Here is a 20,285-nt window from a genome sequence, read left to right on the forward strand (position 1 = left end):
AAGAAAAGGCATTATACTGTAAGAAACACTACAGTTACATGTAAAATGGTCAGGTGCCAAAACACCAAAACACTGGTGACATTTGTGCTCTGAGCTATCAATTTCTCCTCTAACTGTTGCCACACAGCTACATAATGTCTTGTGTCAGTTACAGGCCACTTTAGCTCGAGGCGACAGGACATTGTTTTTTAAAAGAACTTGAAAGGAAACCATCTTTTTTTTTTTTTTACTCCCCTGGTATTGCTCAGTGGTGGAACAGGAATGCCTGGAGAATGTAATTACCACCTACTGTACAAGCTGGGAATTTCCCACGTATGGCCTTGAATTGAAGGCAGCGTCGTTCCTAGAAAGCCAGGAGTGGAAAAGACAAAAATGGTTAAAGAAAATAAAGAAGGGAATGAGAAAGGACATGCAAAATGTGCTGAGGAGGAAGAGATGGAAGGAGGAGGGGGGTTGTACAGAAAGAGAGAGAGAGAGAGGGAGGGAGTCACGAAGAAAATGAGAGAGGAAGCAGAAGATGGGTGTGGAGAAATAAGTAATTAAGGGAAGGAGGTGGAGACTGGCCGAGGATGGAGGACCTCTACAGTTTAATTAGGAAGAGAAGGAGGAGACACCTACAAGGAGAAACACCCCCTCCCATTCTCCCTTCCTCTTTTCTCTTCACACACATACTGATCTTTATGAAGAAGCAGCAAATAAAAACACTTCAAATCAAACATCTGTTAGTCAGTCAGACCTGTGCTCTGCCAGCGGGCCACCCTCCTCCTCCTCCTCCTCCTCCTCCTCCTCCTGCTCCATCTACTTCTGGCGGATGTACCGCTATGAATAATGTAACAGGGAGGGGTGGAGGACATGGAGTGTGTGTGTGTGTGTGTGTGTGTGTGTGTGTGTAGGAAAAAAAAAAGACAAGGGTGGTTCCTCCTCCTCCTTTACCAGCCCCTTCCTTCTCCATTCTCCTCCCCTCTCCTAGTCACCCAACCCCCTAGCTGCCGGCCGCACTGCAGAAGGTCAGGGAGAGAGAGAGAGAGAGAGAAGAGGAGAGAGGCAGAGGGAGAGGCAAGGGGTGGGGTGCTTGGATGTACACGAACATGCCGACAGGAGAGCGCGGGGACGAGCGATGACAGCCATGCTGAGCCCAAAGATCAGACAGACCAGGAGAGGTAGGACACGCTCTGTTTGCTCTGCCTTCGCATGCACAGTATCTGCCAACCGCCTCAGCTGTGGAAGTGTGTAGTGACACATGATGTCAGACGTGACAGAGGCTGGGATGTGAATTTGTGAGAGATGGATGGGTGATGCACTGGCTTTAACAGAAGTCATTTGCATTGATTCTTTAATTCCAGTGTTCCACAGCCCAAATGTCTAGAGAAACACGCTTTTATTCCCACTGCAGCTGCTTTCCTTCCACTACTGCACTACTGTCACACATTTGTGAATGAAGCGGCAGGTCTGCCCACGCAGGAAAAGCTCTCGCGGTACATCAGCATTCTACTACAGCTGGCCGACGCCGCCAGTGGAAATTCTATTAGGACGAGCGAGTGGCATCTCTGGTTTCATCACTGCAACGCTCAGCACTAACAGCTGCTGCTGCTGCTGTGCTGTGTGTGTGTGTGTGTGTGTGTGTGTGTGTGTGTGTGTCCTCCCTTCCTCAGCACTAATCTCCATGACTGCAATTATCCAGTGGGATCTGATTGTAATGAAGTGACTAGTCTCCAAGAATGGGAGCGATGTGTGAATCCACTGCTGGAGTGGCGTGGAATTGGTATTAAAGTGGATTAAATGTGTTATTTGCATGTATTACTGGAAGATTCAACTGGCTTGGTGGGCAGGAGATTCACTGCAGCTTCCGTTCATTAGCACTTCATTGATTAGAACATGGCAATTACACCATGCCAAATGATTTTAACATGGCAATCGACCATTGGCTCCTCTATTGTAAATACAAGACAGGATCTTCTCATCTATCTGTTAACAAAGTGCAAAGTGGAAGCATTAAAGCGTCTCTAGGAGAGGCACGTCCAGCATACGCTGTTCACCGCAGACAGCCTCACATTTGTTGCACGCAGCCCATGAATAAACGGGTATGTGACAGATGTAGCGGCGTAGTACATACTCAGCTAGGGTCAGAGCAGGTCATGATAGTGATGGGTGACGTGGTTACTACTCTTTCAGAGGACGCTCCAGACTAAAGCGAATGTTCTTGGCAGTGTGTTTTTTTATTGATCAGTCACGGCGCCGTCCTCCTGGATGCTATAAAGGGCTGCTGATTGCTTGGATATGATATGCAAACTATAAATAGTTGGAATTTGGAAGACGAGTGTCAAACTAATCAGCTCAGATGTGCAAATGCTATGACTTAAGTAGGCTTCACTGCTATGTCTTTTTTCTCTTTTGCTACTTCGTTCTGACTTTAAATGAACTTATTTTGTCAATGAATGAATCTGTCTCTCCCCCATTTCAGTAAGTAGCAGAACTGTTCTGGTTGCTTTTCAGGCAGCCTTTATGTTGCCCACATATCAGCTGCTTCATTCTGTCGTGTCTCATCTTCGTTGCCATGGTTTTACAATCAAAGTTCGCCGATGTAGCGATGCTCTGACATGCTGCCATTTTAAGACGTGTGAAGGAACACACTCACGACTACATGCAGCATAGATAAAAAATATATATATCACACACTAGCACGCTCAGATAATGTGCATGTGGAGATGATACAGATATGCACACGCCCGCCGCTGCAGATCAGTTCCACTACACTGCAGCTTTCACACACAGGCTGTATGTTAAAGGCAACACTTCCAGCCTGCCACACACACACACACACATGTTCTGCCACACACTGCTTAACGCATTAATCAACAGCGATAGGATAACTGGAAGTTCCGCACTGATGCACCTGTAACGCTCACAAGTCATAAATCACCACACAACAACCAGATTAATGAAATTGAATTGAAACCTGCCCGTGTGCATATATGCGAGCGTGTGTGTGTGTGTGTGCTATGACTTAGCCGTCAGTTTAGTATTGTCCTTGTGGAGTACCCGCCGCTCCATGCTAATGGATGGGCTCCTCTATCATGCGTATAAGAGCTGCACATCCATTTCCTGCTAATGATAAATACACAGCTCCAGACTGCATTAAGTGACATCATAGGGGCCTAGTGTGTGTGTGTGTGTGTGTGTGTGTGTGTGTGTCTGTGAGAACAGAATATCAAGTTTCCCGTCATGTGTCATACCACTTGTGTTTTGATTTCAGCCATTTGGTCACATCACTTGCACACTTAGACGGGATGGGCTACTGAACCAAGATGTGGATGAAAAGAAGACAGAGAAGCGTTTTTGCATTTGTCATTCGATTAACTAGATTCCCACCAACACACACACACACACACACACAGTGTGAGCGTATGTCTATCATATTTACTCACCCATGACATATGGACCAGTATAGATTCAAACTATCATTGAAGTATGTCATGATAAATGTGGGCACACTGTAAGATCTACAGTATAACATTATTACTGGAGCCTATCTTTAAGTGCTACTACTGTATAGACATGAGCCACAGTTACGCTCCTTTCAGCCTTTTTCAGCATTGTACTTGATAGTCGCAGAAGTGGCCACAGAGCAGCTCCACCCAAGCCAGGGAAGATCTGAATCACTCGGAGCAAAAGCTCCAAATTGGCGCATTGGGTAGTTTCACACACATTCACGCACTCAAAAATCTCTTGTTGTGACTCAGGAGTGAATCATCGACCAGTGTGTGTTCCACTTCGTCCACCATCCAGGCAGCTGATGTTGAACAGTGGCGCTCGTTTAAGCCAAACGCTTGGCAGGGTGAGGAAGGATGGAAAGACATGAGGAATGTAGTGCGGTGTGGAGAGACAGAGGGGTGAGCGCCACTTCTAGCAACAATGAGATGGAGAGAGTAGACGTAGGTTTTGCTGGTCAGAAAGGTTGCAGAGGGACCAACTGCTTTTAATGGTACATTTATTTTTATTAATGTTCATGAGGCTTCAACATTTCAAGAGGTGGCCAATCAGATTTTGTGGGGTCCCCCAGGTCACCTCTCTGATCCTGCCCCTGCTTGCGCAATTTAGATACTGTTTATTCAAACATACTTGAGGCTAACAGGCAGAAATAAAGCCCTTGTGCAATTGTGCAATTTGACATTGTTCTCAAAACAATAGAAATAATTATATATTTATGAAAATGTGCGTCTAATCCAAAAAACACAGTTATTTGAAAAATGTGCTTTAATGGGATGCCACTAGTGAGAACAAGGATCCTCTTTTGTGTAGTGACAGCTTTGATTCAATAGCACCAGTAGTGCAGAGCACAGGGAGGGATTGAAGAAATAGAAAGCAGGCCTGGAAAAGACTGGAATTAACACAAGGTGGATAAATTAGTGGAAGCCAGGGGTAGAGGAGAGAGACGCGAATAAAGAATCAGAGCAGGGGAAGACTATTGGATCATGATTAGGCATCAGGGATAGGAAAGGATTAGTTTGTTCCAATTGAATGCTGCACACATACAATTATTCCTAAATGAAACAACTTAATAACTCAAACCTGGATTAAGTCATGAAATTGGATAATATGACACATCCTACTGAGGAAAAAAAAGAACTTGAATAATGCTCTGGCACTCGCAAGACAACTAAATATATTTAAACAGTGTAGGAAAAAGTAAAACAGTAGACAATAAATGACAAATGAAACCAAATTTTCCAAAGAGTGAAGTTTCTTGTCCAAGGCCAAAAGTTGCACTAATAAATCAGAAATTGGAAATGAATTCAATTATTACGTATAAGGAGGTTGCTCATATTGATGACGGCTTCACTCTGTGCACAATAGGAATAGAAAAGTATATTCCCACCTTTAGAAATACTTTGTTTGAGGCTCAACAGGCTGCAGATCTCTAAGTACGTTACGACATGACATAACAATGACGTGTGCTCCGTCCTTTAAGCTAAATGTAGCCTGGTGAGAGATAAATGAGACAATAAAAAAGAATAAACATTGATTTCCTTCCTTCTCTCCATTTATCCTTCCCCTTCTTCCCTCTGATCTGAGCATTGATCATTACTGTGTGGCACAAAATGTGCGCCAGCAGGGAGGATGTCTGCACAATTGATTTCTATAAATTATACATGATCATCAAATAACGGTGCTTTCTTTGCCTGCCCTGAACGTCCCCCTCCTTAGCTCGGAGCTCGTAGCTCTGTGGTCTTTTGTCATTTGTGCAAAACGTTCGGCAGCCAGTTTTTCTAAGTGTGTGACAAAATATATCTAAACTGAGAAAAGACACGTCAACGGCTTTCGACAAAAGTGAAAATATCAAAAATGACACATCATTCATTGATCAGTCGTCACGAAAATTGTTTATTTCAAAAGCTGGTGTCATACGAGGATGATCTGAGCGGCTCGTGGTAAAAAAAAAGCTATCAAACTGCCATCTCCTGCCTTTTGAAACCCACCCATCAGTGAGGTCAGGTTACACGCGTTTGTTCAGAATGATTCAGTCACTCAGCCAGTCAGCCAGTCAGTCCCATGTGGTCCTATTATATTAGCTCACAAACCATTGCTATTCTGCTTTCGCAACACACAATAAGTCTTTCTGAACCAGAGGGGGGGTTATCTGTCACCTGAGGCCGTGTCTAGTGTGTGTGTGTGCCTGCTTTCTGTTATTATGTGAGCCTGCTGCCTCTCTGAACTCCCACTCCGCCTTCATCCAGAGGCGTAGCAGCCTGGGGCACGAGGTTGTGTGTGTATGTGTGTGTGTGTGTGTATGTGTGTGTGTGTGTGTGTGTGTGTGTGTGTGTGTGTGTGTGTGTGTGTGTGTGTGTGTGTGTGTGTGTGTGTGTGTGTGTGTGTGTGTGTGTGTTCGTGGCTGAAGAGACTGGCAGCATGTGTGTGCACAGCATAGAAGATGAAGGATAAGACAAGCTGCTATTAGGCAGAAAATGAAAAGACACGGGGCCAAAGAAATGGAAGGAATATTGTAAACTACCAATTCAGTCCTCTCTGATCCAACCCTGTTCATGTACACAGACTATAAATGCTTAACGTGTGCGTGTGTGTGTGTGTGTGCGTGTGTGTGTGTGTGTGTGCTTGCAGCCAGGTCCAAGAGCATGGTGATGGGCGAGGTGTCGCGGGGGCCATGCCGGCCGGCCTCCCCCAGCCTCCAGGAGGGGGCACTGAAGGCCGGCTGGCTGAAGAAGCAGCGCAGCATCATGAAGAACTGGCAGCTGCGATGGTTCGTGCTGCGCTCAGATCAGCTCTACTTCTACAAGGACGAGGAGGAAACCAAACCGCAGGTAACACAAACACTCCACTGAGGACACAGTTCAGCGAGAGCTTTGATTTTGTCTCAGTGGTGCAGCGTCTGAAGAAGTGTATTATTTTACTTTTGTGAGCCTCAGGCTCTTTATCTTCATTTGGATTAGACATCGTAAGACACAGATCAGAAAGTACTCTGAGTTTTTCTTCTATCAAAGGAGAGTGAGCATTTCAGGGTGGGTGTAGTAGCTCAGTGGGTAGAGTGGGTTGGTCTTTAATTACAGGCCTGGGGGTTTGAGCCCTGGCATGTGCTCTTTAGTATGACATCGAGGTGTGTGCGGCCATCAGAAACATGTCTACACACTTGTAAAACATTTCAGTCAAGGAACATTTGCACAGTACATGTAGAACGTTTCGTTGTGCCAGTGTGGTGTGATTTTGCTGAAAATTATGTTCTGCCCTCCATAATTAAAGTTAAAGGGGAACTCCACCAATTCTACACATCAAACATGTCGGGATTATTCCTCTGTATGTGAAAAATGAGAGAGAGAGAGAAGTGTGTAGTTAGAAACAAGTGTGTTCACCACCCCGCGCTGATGTCTGATGATTTCTCCCAAAGAACTCTGATCACTCTGCCATGTAAACGCTTTCTACGAGAGTGCATGTGCATGACAAAAGCAGCCAACACTCACAACTCTACTAGTATCGGTTGAGAAGTGCTGCTGGATGTAAGGAGGGATCATTACACAGAGCCAAGCAACCTCATGTTTAAGTCCTCCTGAAATTAAAATAAACCAACACAAAGTGTCCCACAGACATCTAAATAATAATAATTAAGACAGTTTGCTGCAAAAAGGAGTGATGTAACTATCTGTATGAACCATGCAGTCAGGCCAGGACAGAGGAGAAATCAGATTACTCTTCTACATTTAGTCATTTGGCAGACGCGTTTATCCAAAGCAGCTTACAAGTGAGATACAAGGCACAAGGCAAAGGCAGGGTAAGGACGTCTTGCCTAATGGAAGTAGGCCACAGCTGGGATTTGAACCCAATGGTAAGTGATGTTACCACCACACTGTCCAGTGCATGTATAGTCAGATTTCCACTAACTAGGTTTCTTGAATGTATGTAAACTTGTTACCTAAGAATCCAGAATTCTCTCAGTAACCTGATAACTTGAGTCCATGTAAACACAGTGACTGTTGCGTCTGTGATCTAATCAGACAGACCACAAACTTTCACTAACCTCAACCAAGTGCAGTGAGGGCCTAAATATAACTGAAACCAATTATAACAACACCATAGTCACAAAAAACTGAGGTTGTACTGCAGGAGGAGTGGGTTAAATGATCGCAGGCACTCGTGCTCACAGATTACTTATGTTCTGCAAAATTGCATGCATATCACAAATCCTGCACGGATAAGGCCTGGAGTAAACACACTATCCACAATGACACCACCTACATCAACTCTACCAACATTACTACTACTGCTTTGTGCTTTATATTTAGCATGAGATGAAAATACACAGCGGTAATAATGACTCACTACTCTCACAGGGCGTTTTAGTGCATTAGCACAAATAGCAGCAAGTGACGCCTGGTTTCCTTCCCCATTAGTTGAACATCATACAAATATGTATGAGAGTAAATCTCCGATTGATCTCATTAGAATGCCGATTGAAAAGTTCACAAGCAGTGCAGTAGCCGGCTAGTCTGTGCCTGCTGTTAGCTCAACGTGGTCCACTGTCTCTCAGTCCCCGCCAGTGCACACACACTTTATACTTGATCCACACAGAATCACGTGGGTTCATCTTCGCAGTCTCCATTCTGTGAGGAACAAATGACTGGAGGCTTTGACAGACTGGCTTTAATCAGAGCTTGCCAATACTGCTCCGGTCTAAATTGATTTGCAACTCCCTGTTGATTCAAATCACACACATGGTTAAATGGACACGCATATACACTCAGAAGATTGCACACACACACACACACACACACACACGAACACACACGTCCTCCCTCCTTTGAGAGCAGGATGTGTGAGACACTGTCATTCTGGCCCCCTTTATTCCATCTCATCTTCTAATCGATAGAAAATTTGAGGCTGGGAGCGGGGGGAGGGAGGAGTGTGTAGGAAAAACCACCACCCTCCCACCCCCCCACCATCACCACTACCAAGATAAAAGGACGTGATAATTGGGGGAAGGAAATGCAATACTGACGCGGGATCTATACACGTTTCTTTTCCTTTATATCATCATGTGGGGATAAATCCACTGCAGAACAAATGGAGTTCAGTTATCGGACAGCAGATTTCTGTCGCTTTGGCACGAACACATGGGCGGCGGTGGTGGAGGGTCTCATTAGTGCTCAGAATACAAAGTATATCTCCACGACACACAATGTAATACCTATTACAGTCATTTATAAAGCAATGAGGGGATACTTGTTTTGCCTTCATTTAAATTGCTGAATGTTTATTGGTGCGTGACCACCTGTCAGTCAAAGAGGGTGGGCGATGACATCTTTGTCCTCTTGTTTAGGATTCGTGAAGCTCAGTTCATGTATTCCAATTCCAGTTCTCGAATGCATCATATAAGCGGTGCCCACACTCAGATCACTAACAGTCATGTTTCGCAAATTACTGCCACGTTACTGTGTCCTGCGAGGGTCTTGAACGCTCATGCATGACTTATTTTGATTAGTGAAATGTGGTAAAATTAGCGAGGGGGGAGAACAGCTTGCATGTCAAAATTTGGCCCTCCTGGATAGAGTCACGATGAAGGAGTCCAACTAATACATACTGTAAGTGGGTGAATATTATCAGATTTCATGTAATAAAGAGACAACGACACAGGCACTCGAGCTCATTTATGACGCCACTGAACGCATCACAGCTTCTTTGGATGATAAGAAATCCAACCCGGCTTGTTTCTGTTTCTGTGTAAACTAAATAAGCATGACCTGGGAATGTTGGGCGGGTTCTGAAGCACAGCTGCTGTTCTGGTCTGGGATGATTAGTGCCATGTTACAGGCAAACCAGGTTAAACTGGGCGTGTCCACATCTGGTTGTGGCCAGTGCAAGGTTCATGCGTGCAATGTGTAGCTTTATAAGCGACTGCAACAAAAACGTGAGCGCTGCTTCAAAGGCGCTTTGTTACCATGCTAAGGCCGAGAAAAGCTGCCTATCCTGCTTTTCCTCCCTACACCGTCTGAGATTTGTGAGCTGATGTGTTGCCTTTGCTCGTTCATTCATCCCCGGGATGCTACTCGTGTTATTCTGAGCACATAGGACCCTAGGGAGTTCTCCCTCCCCCTGTTCCAGCCCTGCCCCTTTGCTCCATCCATCCACAGCTCCCACCCCTTCCATTTGTTGCCATGGAGACTAATGTTGGTGACAGCCTGGCCCTCTGGTAGAGGCGGTTTGGCAGACTCCTCTCCCCGTTTGATGCAGGATGCCAGTGTGCAGATTAATGGGGCCGACCTACAGACGCTGGCATCTCTTCACAGCTCACTTGGCCTCACTTTTCAGGGCTAAATGGATATTGATCTGGATAATGTTTTCTGATAATCAGTGCTCCCCTGTTCAATCACAGGAGGAGCTGCTTAAGATTTTAGACGGGTTAAGACTGGAGCAATAAGAAAAGAGAAGGGACAGGGACAGATGAGTGGAATAAAGAATAATCTGGGAGGCGTGAGGGAAATCTAAAGTTCAGGACTGAAGTTAGAGGAAATGATATAGCTTCAAATTGTGATAATTTCATATTAGTCACATTACAGACCTGCCTAACTGAGAGCAAAATCAAGTTTTTCTTTCTATTCTATAAAACCAACGGCTTGTCACAGCTGATAAAGAGAAAAATGTTCCAAAAAATCCCAACAGTCAGAAAATTGCATATCTTCTAATGCCACTTTGATTGAGTGTTTGAGCCTTAGACTACATAAAGTGGAAAGGAGTGAGTGAGGGGGAAAGAATTCTACAATAAGAAGGAGGTACAGTCCAAGCATGCTATTTTAATGCTTGTCTGTGTCTGTTTCAGGGCTGCATACCTCTGCAGGGATGTCAGGTGAACGAGCTCACAGCCAACCCGGACGAACCAGGAAGACACCTTTTTGAAATCGTACCAGGTGAGAGCCACTAAACCCCAGCAGTCTTCTTCCTTGCTCACAGCTCTTTCTAAACACACCGCAATATCTTGTTTGTATCTCCCCACCGCCGGATGTTATTCAGTATTCAATCAGCAGGGAGCGCTATTAGCCCAAGGTTTGTTACAGTAGTGGTCAGTTTGCATTGAACGTTACATCTCAACAGAGCTGGTGCCCATATTGCATTTCCAGCTTGTTGAGTGTGAAAGACAGTTCCTGGGAGAAATTGTGTAAAAATAAATAGGACACAAAATTGCCTGTCCATCACGTTAGGGAGCTGCGTGCCTGCAGGTGCCAGGAGGCGTCGAACATGTAGAAGCTCTGCCTGCCGCTCCACAGCATGGTTAGACTGACCTCACACAACCTCACAGCGTTCTGCATAAATTCTTCATAGTATAGCAATGCATATCTCGAAATGAAGTTATTGTCAGGTTCAGGCTTTTACCGTAACATAAAACAACCCCCAAATCAATTTCAAGTTCTGCAGCTGGAGCAGATTCCAGTGAAGGTACTTCAGGCTGTGCATACCACTCTGTCATTCTGCGAGTGTTTGCTTGGAGGTCTCTGCTTGTGTTTAGAATGGCTGCCATGCTTGGGAGTCTCTGTGTGCATTGTCAACATAGCAGAGGGGCGCGAGACCTGCACCTTGAGAGACAGGACAGGAGAGAGGGAGCCACAGAGGTAACAAATGCAGGAAGGCAGGAAGAGAGGGAAGGAGTGAAGGTGGAAAGAGATTCAAAGAGACAGGCGGGACGGAGAGGGAGGCAGAAGGCCGGCAGAAACACTTCACATCGTGTTTCACAGTGAAAGTGTGCACATCAGATGTAAAGTGATTCAGACCGTAGGGTTGAAACGTTACATCAAATAAAACCTGAACGGAAGAGCTGCTCTCCAGAGTGGGAGTGTTTTTGTTGCACAGACCAACAGCAGGAGTCTGATTGGATTTCACTAGAATCAGAGTTACAGTCTCCATGTCAATCCTGAAGCATAATAACTGGATACAGACCGTCTCCTGTGGGGTTATTATAAGACTTGTTGCCTCCTTGGGTAAAAACACACAAGTTGCTCTGCTCCTTCTCTAGTTTGTAATCAGCTTAGAGTGATGAAGGCTTTATACACTCCTGCTGTATGAAACTGTTGCAGGTAAAAGGTGGCTTTCAAAGCGCCCGCTGTCGTGCAGTTGCACAGGCACTCTAAATATCAGTTAGTGGGATAGTGTATAATGGAGGTTCAAGTCCAGAATTACATCTAGAGGTGTCCCTAATATTCTGAACCCTTCCTGTATGTAAATGGAGATGACACTACTGAATATGAATACACCACCTTTTAACTATCACACGTGTGACCTGTGACCCGTCCACCTCTCGTCCAGAGACAGCCGGGCTCGGCTCCAGCCTAGGCGACCCTCAACAGGATAAGTGGTGTAGATAATGGATGTGCAGATGGATTACCAATGACAACCTCAGATAACTCTTGCTTCTGATCGGTAAATATTTAGAAGGTTGCGTCTGTGCTTGCTAACCGGTTTAGATGAGGCGTTCTCTTCGGCTGCGTTTAGTGTAAAAAAGGTAAAAAGACAAAAGTCATATGAACAATGACACTGAGATCGTTCTCCATTCAAAAATCCTTCCTATGTAAGCGATTGGGTTCAAAATCCACAGTCCACCTCTGTGCAAACATGTGTTACAGAGCTTATCTTAAGACAATATCAGGTGTTGACCTTCCAAATTAGTCCGATTAAGGAGATATCAACCAAAGTTGCAGGATTTTCAGTATAAAATTCCCTCTTTCTGCTACTTTGACTTGAAAATGTCCACTTGATTTGATTGACTCTGACTACTCCAACCTCATATTAGTACAGTACATAAAATATGTTTCAGTGGTAACACTGTGCCTGATTATTCTTTAAGCACCGATGTAAAAAAGAATTCTGAATCTATCCTGAATCTAGTCTGACTTAAGGACCCAAACTCTGACAGAGCTGTATGTCACAGAGAGTGATTGGCACTGTTTGTTTTCCCTCTGAGTGTGTGTACAAGTTTGTTTGACAAAGACTGGAAGACAGCCCATCACCCAGTTGCTGCACACAGATAGAGAGAGAGAGAGAGAAAGAGAGAGAGAAAGAGAGAGAGAGAGAGAGAGAGAAGGAGCCTTGTTGCACTCCTCCTCAGGGATTTGCTTCTCCCCAGGGGGCTGAGGACCTGCTACCCACACAGCTGAATGAGAAAGGCAGGAAGAAAAGAGTGAATGAGACAAAACGGAATGAACGAGTGAGGAACAAAAAGCCGGACTCGTTTGATGGGTTTTTGTTTTCGGCTGGCATCGAGCATGCCTCACTGGCAGGTTCAGTGCTGCGTGGGTTCTGATCCGGGTCCAAAACCAACTTTGTGGTGGTGCAGAAGCGGCTTCTTCATGCTGCAGCTTTAGGCCAGATCATTCCCAGCTGCAGCCTGTGCCGCTCACTTAGACATGGGGCTGGTGTGCTGCAAGCCGGACAGACTGAAGAAACAACATCTCCAAGGTAACGGGAAACAGATGCGGAAGTACAGTCGAGGTTGAACGGGTACTCTTGAGTAGTTTGAGCTCTTATGGCTTCCCGTTGCTGCAGTATTAGCTAAGTTATGCATATGTAAGTGAATTTGTGTCATTCAAGTTGTTGCTTGGCTGATTCCTGTCTAACAACCTCTGTGTTGAACTACTGTCTGCTCATATTTCTGTAAAGTCACTACAGGTTTCACATATACTGTATGCAGTGGTTCATGTGTATACTGTGCTGTGTCTCATTTACAGTGGAAATGCTGATAGTTGTGCCTACATCAGTACATGTAGGATGCAAGTAAGCATGCAGTAATGTGTCTTTGGTTGTGGTTTAGTTGCCCTGCGGTCACTGTCAGGGTGTGCACTTCATTATGTTTCCTTGCTCCGGCCACAGCTCCCATCAGTAACCATTGTACTGGAAATTTCCTAAAGAGTTCATCTCTTCCTGTTGTTGATTCAACTTCAACTCTATGTGTTTCAAACTTACATTACAAACTCTGTAATAAACAAATAAAACGCATTCATGTAAACTGAGTGTGTGTATTCGGCAGTCATCAGTCTCCGTATGGTAAATAGAAATCCTGAAACAACCGCTTCCACATTTAAATGTCTTCAGATGCACAAAAGAAGGCCTGGCTGTGGCTGCGTACTGTCAGATCATAAATCCTGTGCCCCGTCTCTCTCACTCATCCATTTGTTCACTAACTTTCTTTTATTCCCTCTGCATCACGTACACACCAATTAAAAGCAGCAAAGGAGCTAAAGAAAGTTAATAACTTCACCCACACAAATTTCAGACCCCAGTCATCAGTCACATTAACAGATGTAGCAAGGGTGGTGTGTGTGTGTAGAATAAACTGCATGTCTGTCTGCAAGGCTAGTAGTGCTGTCCTCTCTAAATTTTGCAACATGCAAAAAAGAACTACGTTAAGACTGCCACGCTCTCATGTCTTTGTGATAAACATGCTGGGGTTTGAATTAAAGACTTGAGGCCAAGTGAGGCCAGCTGTTTACCCCAGCTTCCAGTCTCTGTGGGGGACTAAGGTTTTGCCTGCTGCCGCTTCCTAACATGTTCAATGAGCACTGAAACGGGTTTTGACTGTGTATGATCCCCCCTCATTAAATGCTGAGTGCTGTCTACTCAGTAATCACTGTTCACAGATATACAGTTGGCACCGTGACCTATCTGACATTTAGGAACAAAGCCACATACAGTAATAATCAAGAATATCACTTCAATTCAAATGTCAACCTCCATCTGAGGCTGAATTGATGCTTTTAACTCAGTTTCATGTGCAGCCTTATCTTAATTGGCACCAAAATGGATCTTTGTACTCATCCATCCAGGCTCAGATATTCCAGTGGTTTTGGTGCCTGTCAGCTATGTGGGGATTGATTTAAAGTGACTCTGTGTGAGCGTGTGTGTGTGTGTGTGTGTGTATGTGTGTGTGTGTGCGTGTCTTATCAAGTCCTGATTCGCGGCACAGGAAATATTGGATGTGTCCAGGCTCCTCAATGTCTGAATCTCCTCTGTATGTTTTTGGTATCACCCTTTTTAATGTGCCTCTTTTCCAGAGGGCAAACTAAAGGACTCATTCAAATTCTATTTTTACATATTCATACGCACGCCCCAGGTGTCTGCATTAATGAGGGCGAAATATCAAACAACAGCAAATCCACAGTTCAGTATTCCAAATAGACTGAAGCACATCGTTCAACGTGACAGTGTGACTTCATGAAGCTGGGTGGCGGCGGCACTTAGCTTCATGGCACCACTTTTATTATATTTATTTTCGCCATCCAACACTAAAGGCTCTGCTGACCTGCAAGTGCGCCTTCGCATTCATCCCAGATGATTTTATATAACAGATGAGCTGTGTAATGTTTATGTTGTGCTTATTGAACTTATACTTTCACTAAAAGCTAATCAAAGCTGACTATAACTAAATCTTGATGAGAGTCGTTTTCTTTTTTTGGGGTGATAATTACACAACATGCGTGCAAAGTGCTGCAACTGTGCCACCTAGTGTTGAGAAGTTATCACAGCACATTGGTTTTAAGCTCATGCTTTTCCATATAACAGACACGGGACATTTTCTTTGTAATTAGGACCCTTTTATGCTCTCCCTTAGTAACTTAATGAGCAGAAATATGGAACCCTTTAGAAACCTGCAGAACAACATGCACATATATCAGGCAACTATAGTAAAACAACGTATGTGCACTGATCTTCGTACTACTCGAGTGATTCTATGTTAAATGTCTGTGTATTGGAGGAAAGAAATGTTTGCAGTGACTAGAGTACTGACCCACATGATCTGTGTCCTTCTTCCCTCCCCATTTTTCCCACAGGTGGAACTGGAGAGAAGGACCGGGCACCGATCAGCCATGAATCCTTCCTGCTCATGGCAAACTCCCAGGCAGACATGGACGACTGGGTCAAGGCCATACGGCGAGTCATCTGGGCACCATTTGGAGGAGGTAAAGTCAAACCTTTGAACTGAAACATGACAAATGCCATCACTCTGAAAGATCCTCGTCCTCAAGCTTGTTTGACTTTGTAGGTATGGATAACAATTACAAAATGGTTAAGGCCTTTCCAGTTTCCCTCATCAATAATCATTTCATCTAGTTTTTAACTCGGACTGATGTAGTTCTTTCCAAACTTTCCATTTCCTTTTTAAACAAGCTCTTGCTGCTCACATCTCTCTGCTGTGTAAACTGGATATTGTACTATATAGGTTACAAACTTGAGTTCAGTCATGCTAAGTATCACCCTGCAGTTGATATTCACCCTGATGTCTCTATTCCTGGTGTTGAACTACTGTACCTGACTGGAGTAATGTGATCGGAGGTTGCTGTCAGTCTATTCCAGTACACTGTTGGTTTACATTCAAAAATGGAGGACACGTGCCTCTATTGGGTTTCTGTCTGTGGTGACGTCCGCTGAGGTGAGCTTGTTGAGGAAATTCAAAGACCAGCACAGCCCGAAAGAAGGCAGTCTGAAGTTATTTTCACCTCCACGCAGCAGTGAGTCTGTGGTTGATTCTCACCCTGGCTGCTGTGGTCTGGATGGCTAACTAGTGTACTTGACACGAAGCCAGAAATATAAGCAGGCCTGTGTGGGTGTGAGCTGGGACATGAGGATCAGCTGAACTGTAAGGTGTTAGGTCACAAAGTAGCAGTATATAATTAGGGGGACACATGTAGAATGACACACCAGTGGTATATAAAGTCACATTATAGGTGTCATTTTTAACTTAAGTTTGAATCAGCTTTAATCTCTGTTGAAAGAGGGAGCAACTACTCAGGATCAGTATGCCGTTGTTAGTTTTTATTGGTAGGTGTAATAAATGTCACCAGGCACCATGAAAAGTCTATAAGGGCAGAGTGAAGCATCACCACCAGCAACTATTTAGAATATGTAAAGTATAGCGATGATCAGTGACACTCTTTCTCTCTCAGAGCTCCCGTAGCTGCACATTCAGGGACGACTGTGTCTTGGCTCTCGGTCCAGAATAGATCTGTCGCCAACTTATAGACCCGTCGTTAACAGCACACTGCCCTGAGTCTGCTGCTCACATTTCTCTGCTGCATCAGCTGCCGTTTGCTCCAACTCCTCCGTCCATTACCTCAGCCGTACAATAAGAAATGAGGAGGTAAACGTATTCATCTACTAACTACAGGAGTCAAATGTCAGAACCAGAATGGATGACCTTGGTGAAATGTGGGTTTGGGATGTATGAGAGACGCTTTGTGCTGCTGTGCAGCTCCTGCTCGGTGAATTACTACGATTACTGCGAGCTGTCAGCCGACTGCGACTGCTGCAGCCAGTCAACAGGTAACACGTTAACACAGTAATTCATCAGACCACTCCATTTAACTACGCCGTAGTCTCAGTGTAGGTTTTAACACACAGGTTTCAGTCTCCTGGTGATTACTTACAATTCTACATACTGTGTGTGGGAAGATGTTGGTGATGCTGTGGGTCCTTAGTGGTGTGGGACTGGTTGACTTTCAGACACACTACTGTATTGCACTCAAAGCAAAACAATTGATGAACCGTTTTTGTTTTTTGATTCCACATTCTCATTTTTATTATATTGTGTTGCAAAACAAGGTGTATACATTGTTAACTATGGTCTTGGCATCCCTAAATGCTTTAGCATATCACTAGTAATAGTATTAATTTGGGATGTTTGGATGGTTGGTTAGTCACTTTGGACTTAATTTAATTTGATAAAGGAGTTAAAATAATACATTTGCTGCTGCAGGGATATTTGGCCAACGTCTAGAGGACACGGTGCAGTATGAGAAGAAGTTTGGCCCCCGGCTGGCCCCTTTGCTTGTGGAGCAGTGTGTGAACTTCATCAGGGAGAGGGGTCTGGACGAGGAGGGTCTCTTTCGCATGCCAGGACAGGCCAACCTGGTCAAAGACCTGCAGGAAGCTTTCGACTGCGGAGACAAGCCTCTGTTTGACAGGTAGGTAGAAGAAGATACAAGAGTATCACAGTTTTTTTGAGGATGAAAATCCAATGGAAACCTTTTTTTCCCTGTACTCTCCTACAGCAACACAGACGTCCACACGGTGGCATCCTTGCTGAAGTTGTACCTGCGTGAGCTGCCTGAACCAGTCATTCCCTTCTCTAAATATGAAGACTTTCTAACCTGTGCACAGCTTTTGGCCAAAGATGAGGAGGAGGTACTGTATGAGCAGTACACTGAACTGTGAGTTTATGTACAGTGTACATGTTACAGTGTAATTAACTGTGATGAATTCTGTCTTTTAGGGCATCCAGGAGCTTGGAAATCAAGTTAGCACTCTACCTCTACCTAACTACAATCTCCTCAAGTACATATGCAAGTAAGCTCTTCTGACTTTAAAGCTCATGTCACTGAGCTGTATGTTAAAAAACGTACAGGAGGTTATGTGATGTGCTCACTGACAGTCCCAACATGTTTTTTAGTGTTGAACTATTATCTTTCCTTAGATTCCTTGATGAGGTCCAATCCCACTGTAATGAGAACAAGATGAGCGTCCAGAACCTTGCAACAGTATTTGGACCAAATATCTTACGTCCCAAGATGGAGGACCCAGTCACTATCATGGAAGGTATGGATGATGTTCTCTGAGTTTATAGTCGGACTTCACCACAATCCTAGTGCTACAGTTGTTTTTTTCAGCGATATGCCCACTGTATTACAGTTAACGTAGATGCAAATAAAACATAATGAACATGCATTCAAAGTATTGTTTTAATGTCATCTATGTTGTCCAGGCACTTCTCTTGTCCAGCACCTGATGACAGTCCTCATCAGGGAACACAACCGTTTGTACTCAGGGAGGGAGCAGGAGGAAGCCACCATACCCCTAACAGAGCTCCCCATCCAGGGACATCACCTCCAACACCGTAGCCTAGGAGCCTGGATATCGGAGGAGGACCTCCAGAGTTGCCCAGTCTCCAACACTGACCAGGAGCTGCAAAGTAGTGCCTCATCTCTGGATGCCAAACTGTGTGCAGCGGTCACACCCACCCAAACCCCTAACCCAAACCCTGGACCAAAACTGGGGTCTTCATCAGGTAAAGGAGACATGGTGGTAAGCCCAAGTAAACAAACTAAGGCCATGCCTTCCTGGAAGTACACATTTAAAAGCTCCTCAGCGCCTCGTTCCCAGCCACAGCCTAAGCAAAGCAGCAGCAGCTCTGCAGCTGATACTACTAGTGTTTCTTCTAGTGTGGGAGGCAGTGGAGCTGGAAGTAGTGGTGGTGGTAACTGGCTAATGAATGGCTTGTCCTCCTTGAGAGGACACCGGCGCACGTCATCAGGTGAAAGGTCTGCCCGTGACCGTGACTCCACTGGGTCCTCACAAAGGCTGTCCACCTATGACAACGTCACCTCCTCCTCCAGCATGGGGAGTGTGCCAAGTGTGTCCAGCACACCGTGGTCCACATCCTCCTGTGAGATCTCCGTGCCTGACTCTGGAAGTGAGCCTTCAGCAAACCAGAACTGTGGAGGTGGGGTAGAGGAAGTAGAGAAGGGGGAGTTCATGGAGAGCCACAGGGAATTCGACAGAGGAAGAGATGGGTGCATGACAACAGACCCGTGCTCTGAGCAGGACAGTTGCGAGGCCATGGAGCTGTGCAGCAGCAGCGCAGCTTGCAGTGACAGTGGAAACATGGCCGTGGCCACTGGAGTGCCGTCAATCATCATGTCTGAGGATGGAGATGGTGTAAATGTAACACTGAGCAGTCTTGTGGAAGGGCTAAGGGACGAGCTGAGGAAACAGAAAACAGCCTACGAGAGCAGGATCCAAAAGTAAGTCAGTGTTATGAGGATTTCTAAACTTGGTGTGTGTCAACTTCCATTGCTCAATCATTCATGCAGAAATTATCCAATGGAAAGTTCTTACCTATTTGCTCAGTTAAATTGACTTTTTTTTTGTTTTTGGAAGGGCAGTGTATATGCTATATGCAAGAAAGCAACATCAATTATTAATTCTGTACCAGTAATACAGTATTTGTAAAGGTTATAGAAAAATACAAACACAGAGACAGATTAAAAATTAAGGGGCAAAAAATGTTCATCCTTAGATGTTTCAATGTACAGTAACAGAAGTTAAAATCTGCACAAAGCTGCAAATGCACTTCTAACCATAAAACAGCTTTATATGTTGTCCAGGACCAAAATATTTCAAAGGGTTCTGTCTGTGATTTGCTGCATCCTTCTAGATTGGAGGAGTCCAGTGCTGCCTTGTGCATGCAGATGGAGCGCTTGGAACAAGAGATGGAGCAGGAAAAAAAGAAGCAAAGCATGCTGGAGATCAAACTGCGAAACTCAGAGCGGGCGCGGGAGGATGCAGAGAACCGCAACCGGCTCCTAGAGAAGGAGATGGAAGATTTCTTTTCTACACTGGGAGATCTGGCCCTGGGTGCGAGGACTAGCAACATTTAATAGATCAAGGCCCCTCATTGATCCGTGGCCAAAACTGTGTTTGCCATCAGGTGTCTATTTCGGATGTTGGTCGTCTTGTAAGGGCTAACGTCCTCCTCAGTGCATCAGGGCACTCCTTCAAAAGGTGAATAAATCAATGGGACTGGCCCTAATTGTGTACATTTAGGACAAATAGGAAAACTGAAATGGAGATTATTTCTGCCAACATTTTGAAGGAAGTATATTAGAACTAACTGTGGTCCATGCAATTAAGCACCAAGCAGTTTTGACTGACGCATGCTTGAAATGGAAGATTAGGGTGGTGCACCGGCCAGTCCAGGGTTTGTCTTGTGAAGGCAGGTATTTAAAGTTCAGGTGCCCCAACGG

General features: G+C 44.9%; 1 protein-coding gene across 1 annotated transcript; it reads left to right on the forward strand.

Annotated features, from left to right (window-relative positions):
- Nucleotides 1–1,090: 1,090 nt before the first annotated feature.
- Nucleotides 1,091–20,188, forward strand: si:dkey-191m6.4 (rho GTPase-activating protein 22). The gene is made up of 10 exons (XM_026351640.1): nt 1,091–1,160; nt 6,118–6,317; nt 10,322–10,409; nt 15,318–15,446; nt 17,240–17,447; nt 17,535–17,667; nt 17,756–17,829; nt 17,957–18,078; nt 18,245–19,283; nt 19,697–20,188. The coding sequence occupies exons 1-10, from the start codon at nt 1,118–1,120 to the stop codon at nt 19,917–19,919; spliced, it is 2,259 nt and encodes a 752-aa protein (XP_026207425.1). The 5' UTR covers nt 1,091–1,117; the 3' UTR covers nt 19,920–20,188.
- Nucleotides 20,189–20,285: the final 97 nt, after the last annotated feature.

The sequence above is a fragment of the Anabas testudineus genome, chromosome 19 (assembly GCF_900324465.2).
Source record: "Anabas testudineus chromosome 19, fAnaTes1.2, whole genome shotgun sequence".
NCBI classification, from domain to species: Eukaryota; Metazoa; Chordata; class Actinopteri; order Anabantiformes; family Anabantidae; genus Anabas; species Anabas testudineus.

Excerpts from the sequence above, each read along its gene's own strand:
- si:dkey-191m6.4 (XM_026351640.1), top strand. The coding sequence starts at position 1,118 with ATGACAGCCATGCTGAGCCCAAAGATCAGACAGACCAGGAGAG. Across the intron at positions 17,448-17,534 it reads GACAAGCCTCTGTTTGACAG|CAACACAGACGTCCACACGG; the intron begins GTAGGTAGAAGA and ends ACTCTCCTACAG. Across the intron at positions 18,079-18,244 it reads CCCAGTCACTATCATGGAAG|GCACTTCTCTTGTCCAGCAC; the intron begins GTATGGATGATG and ends TATGTTGTCCAG.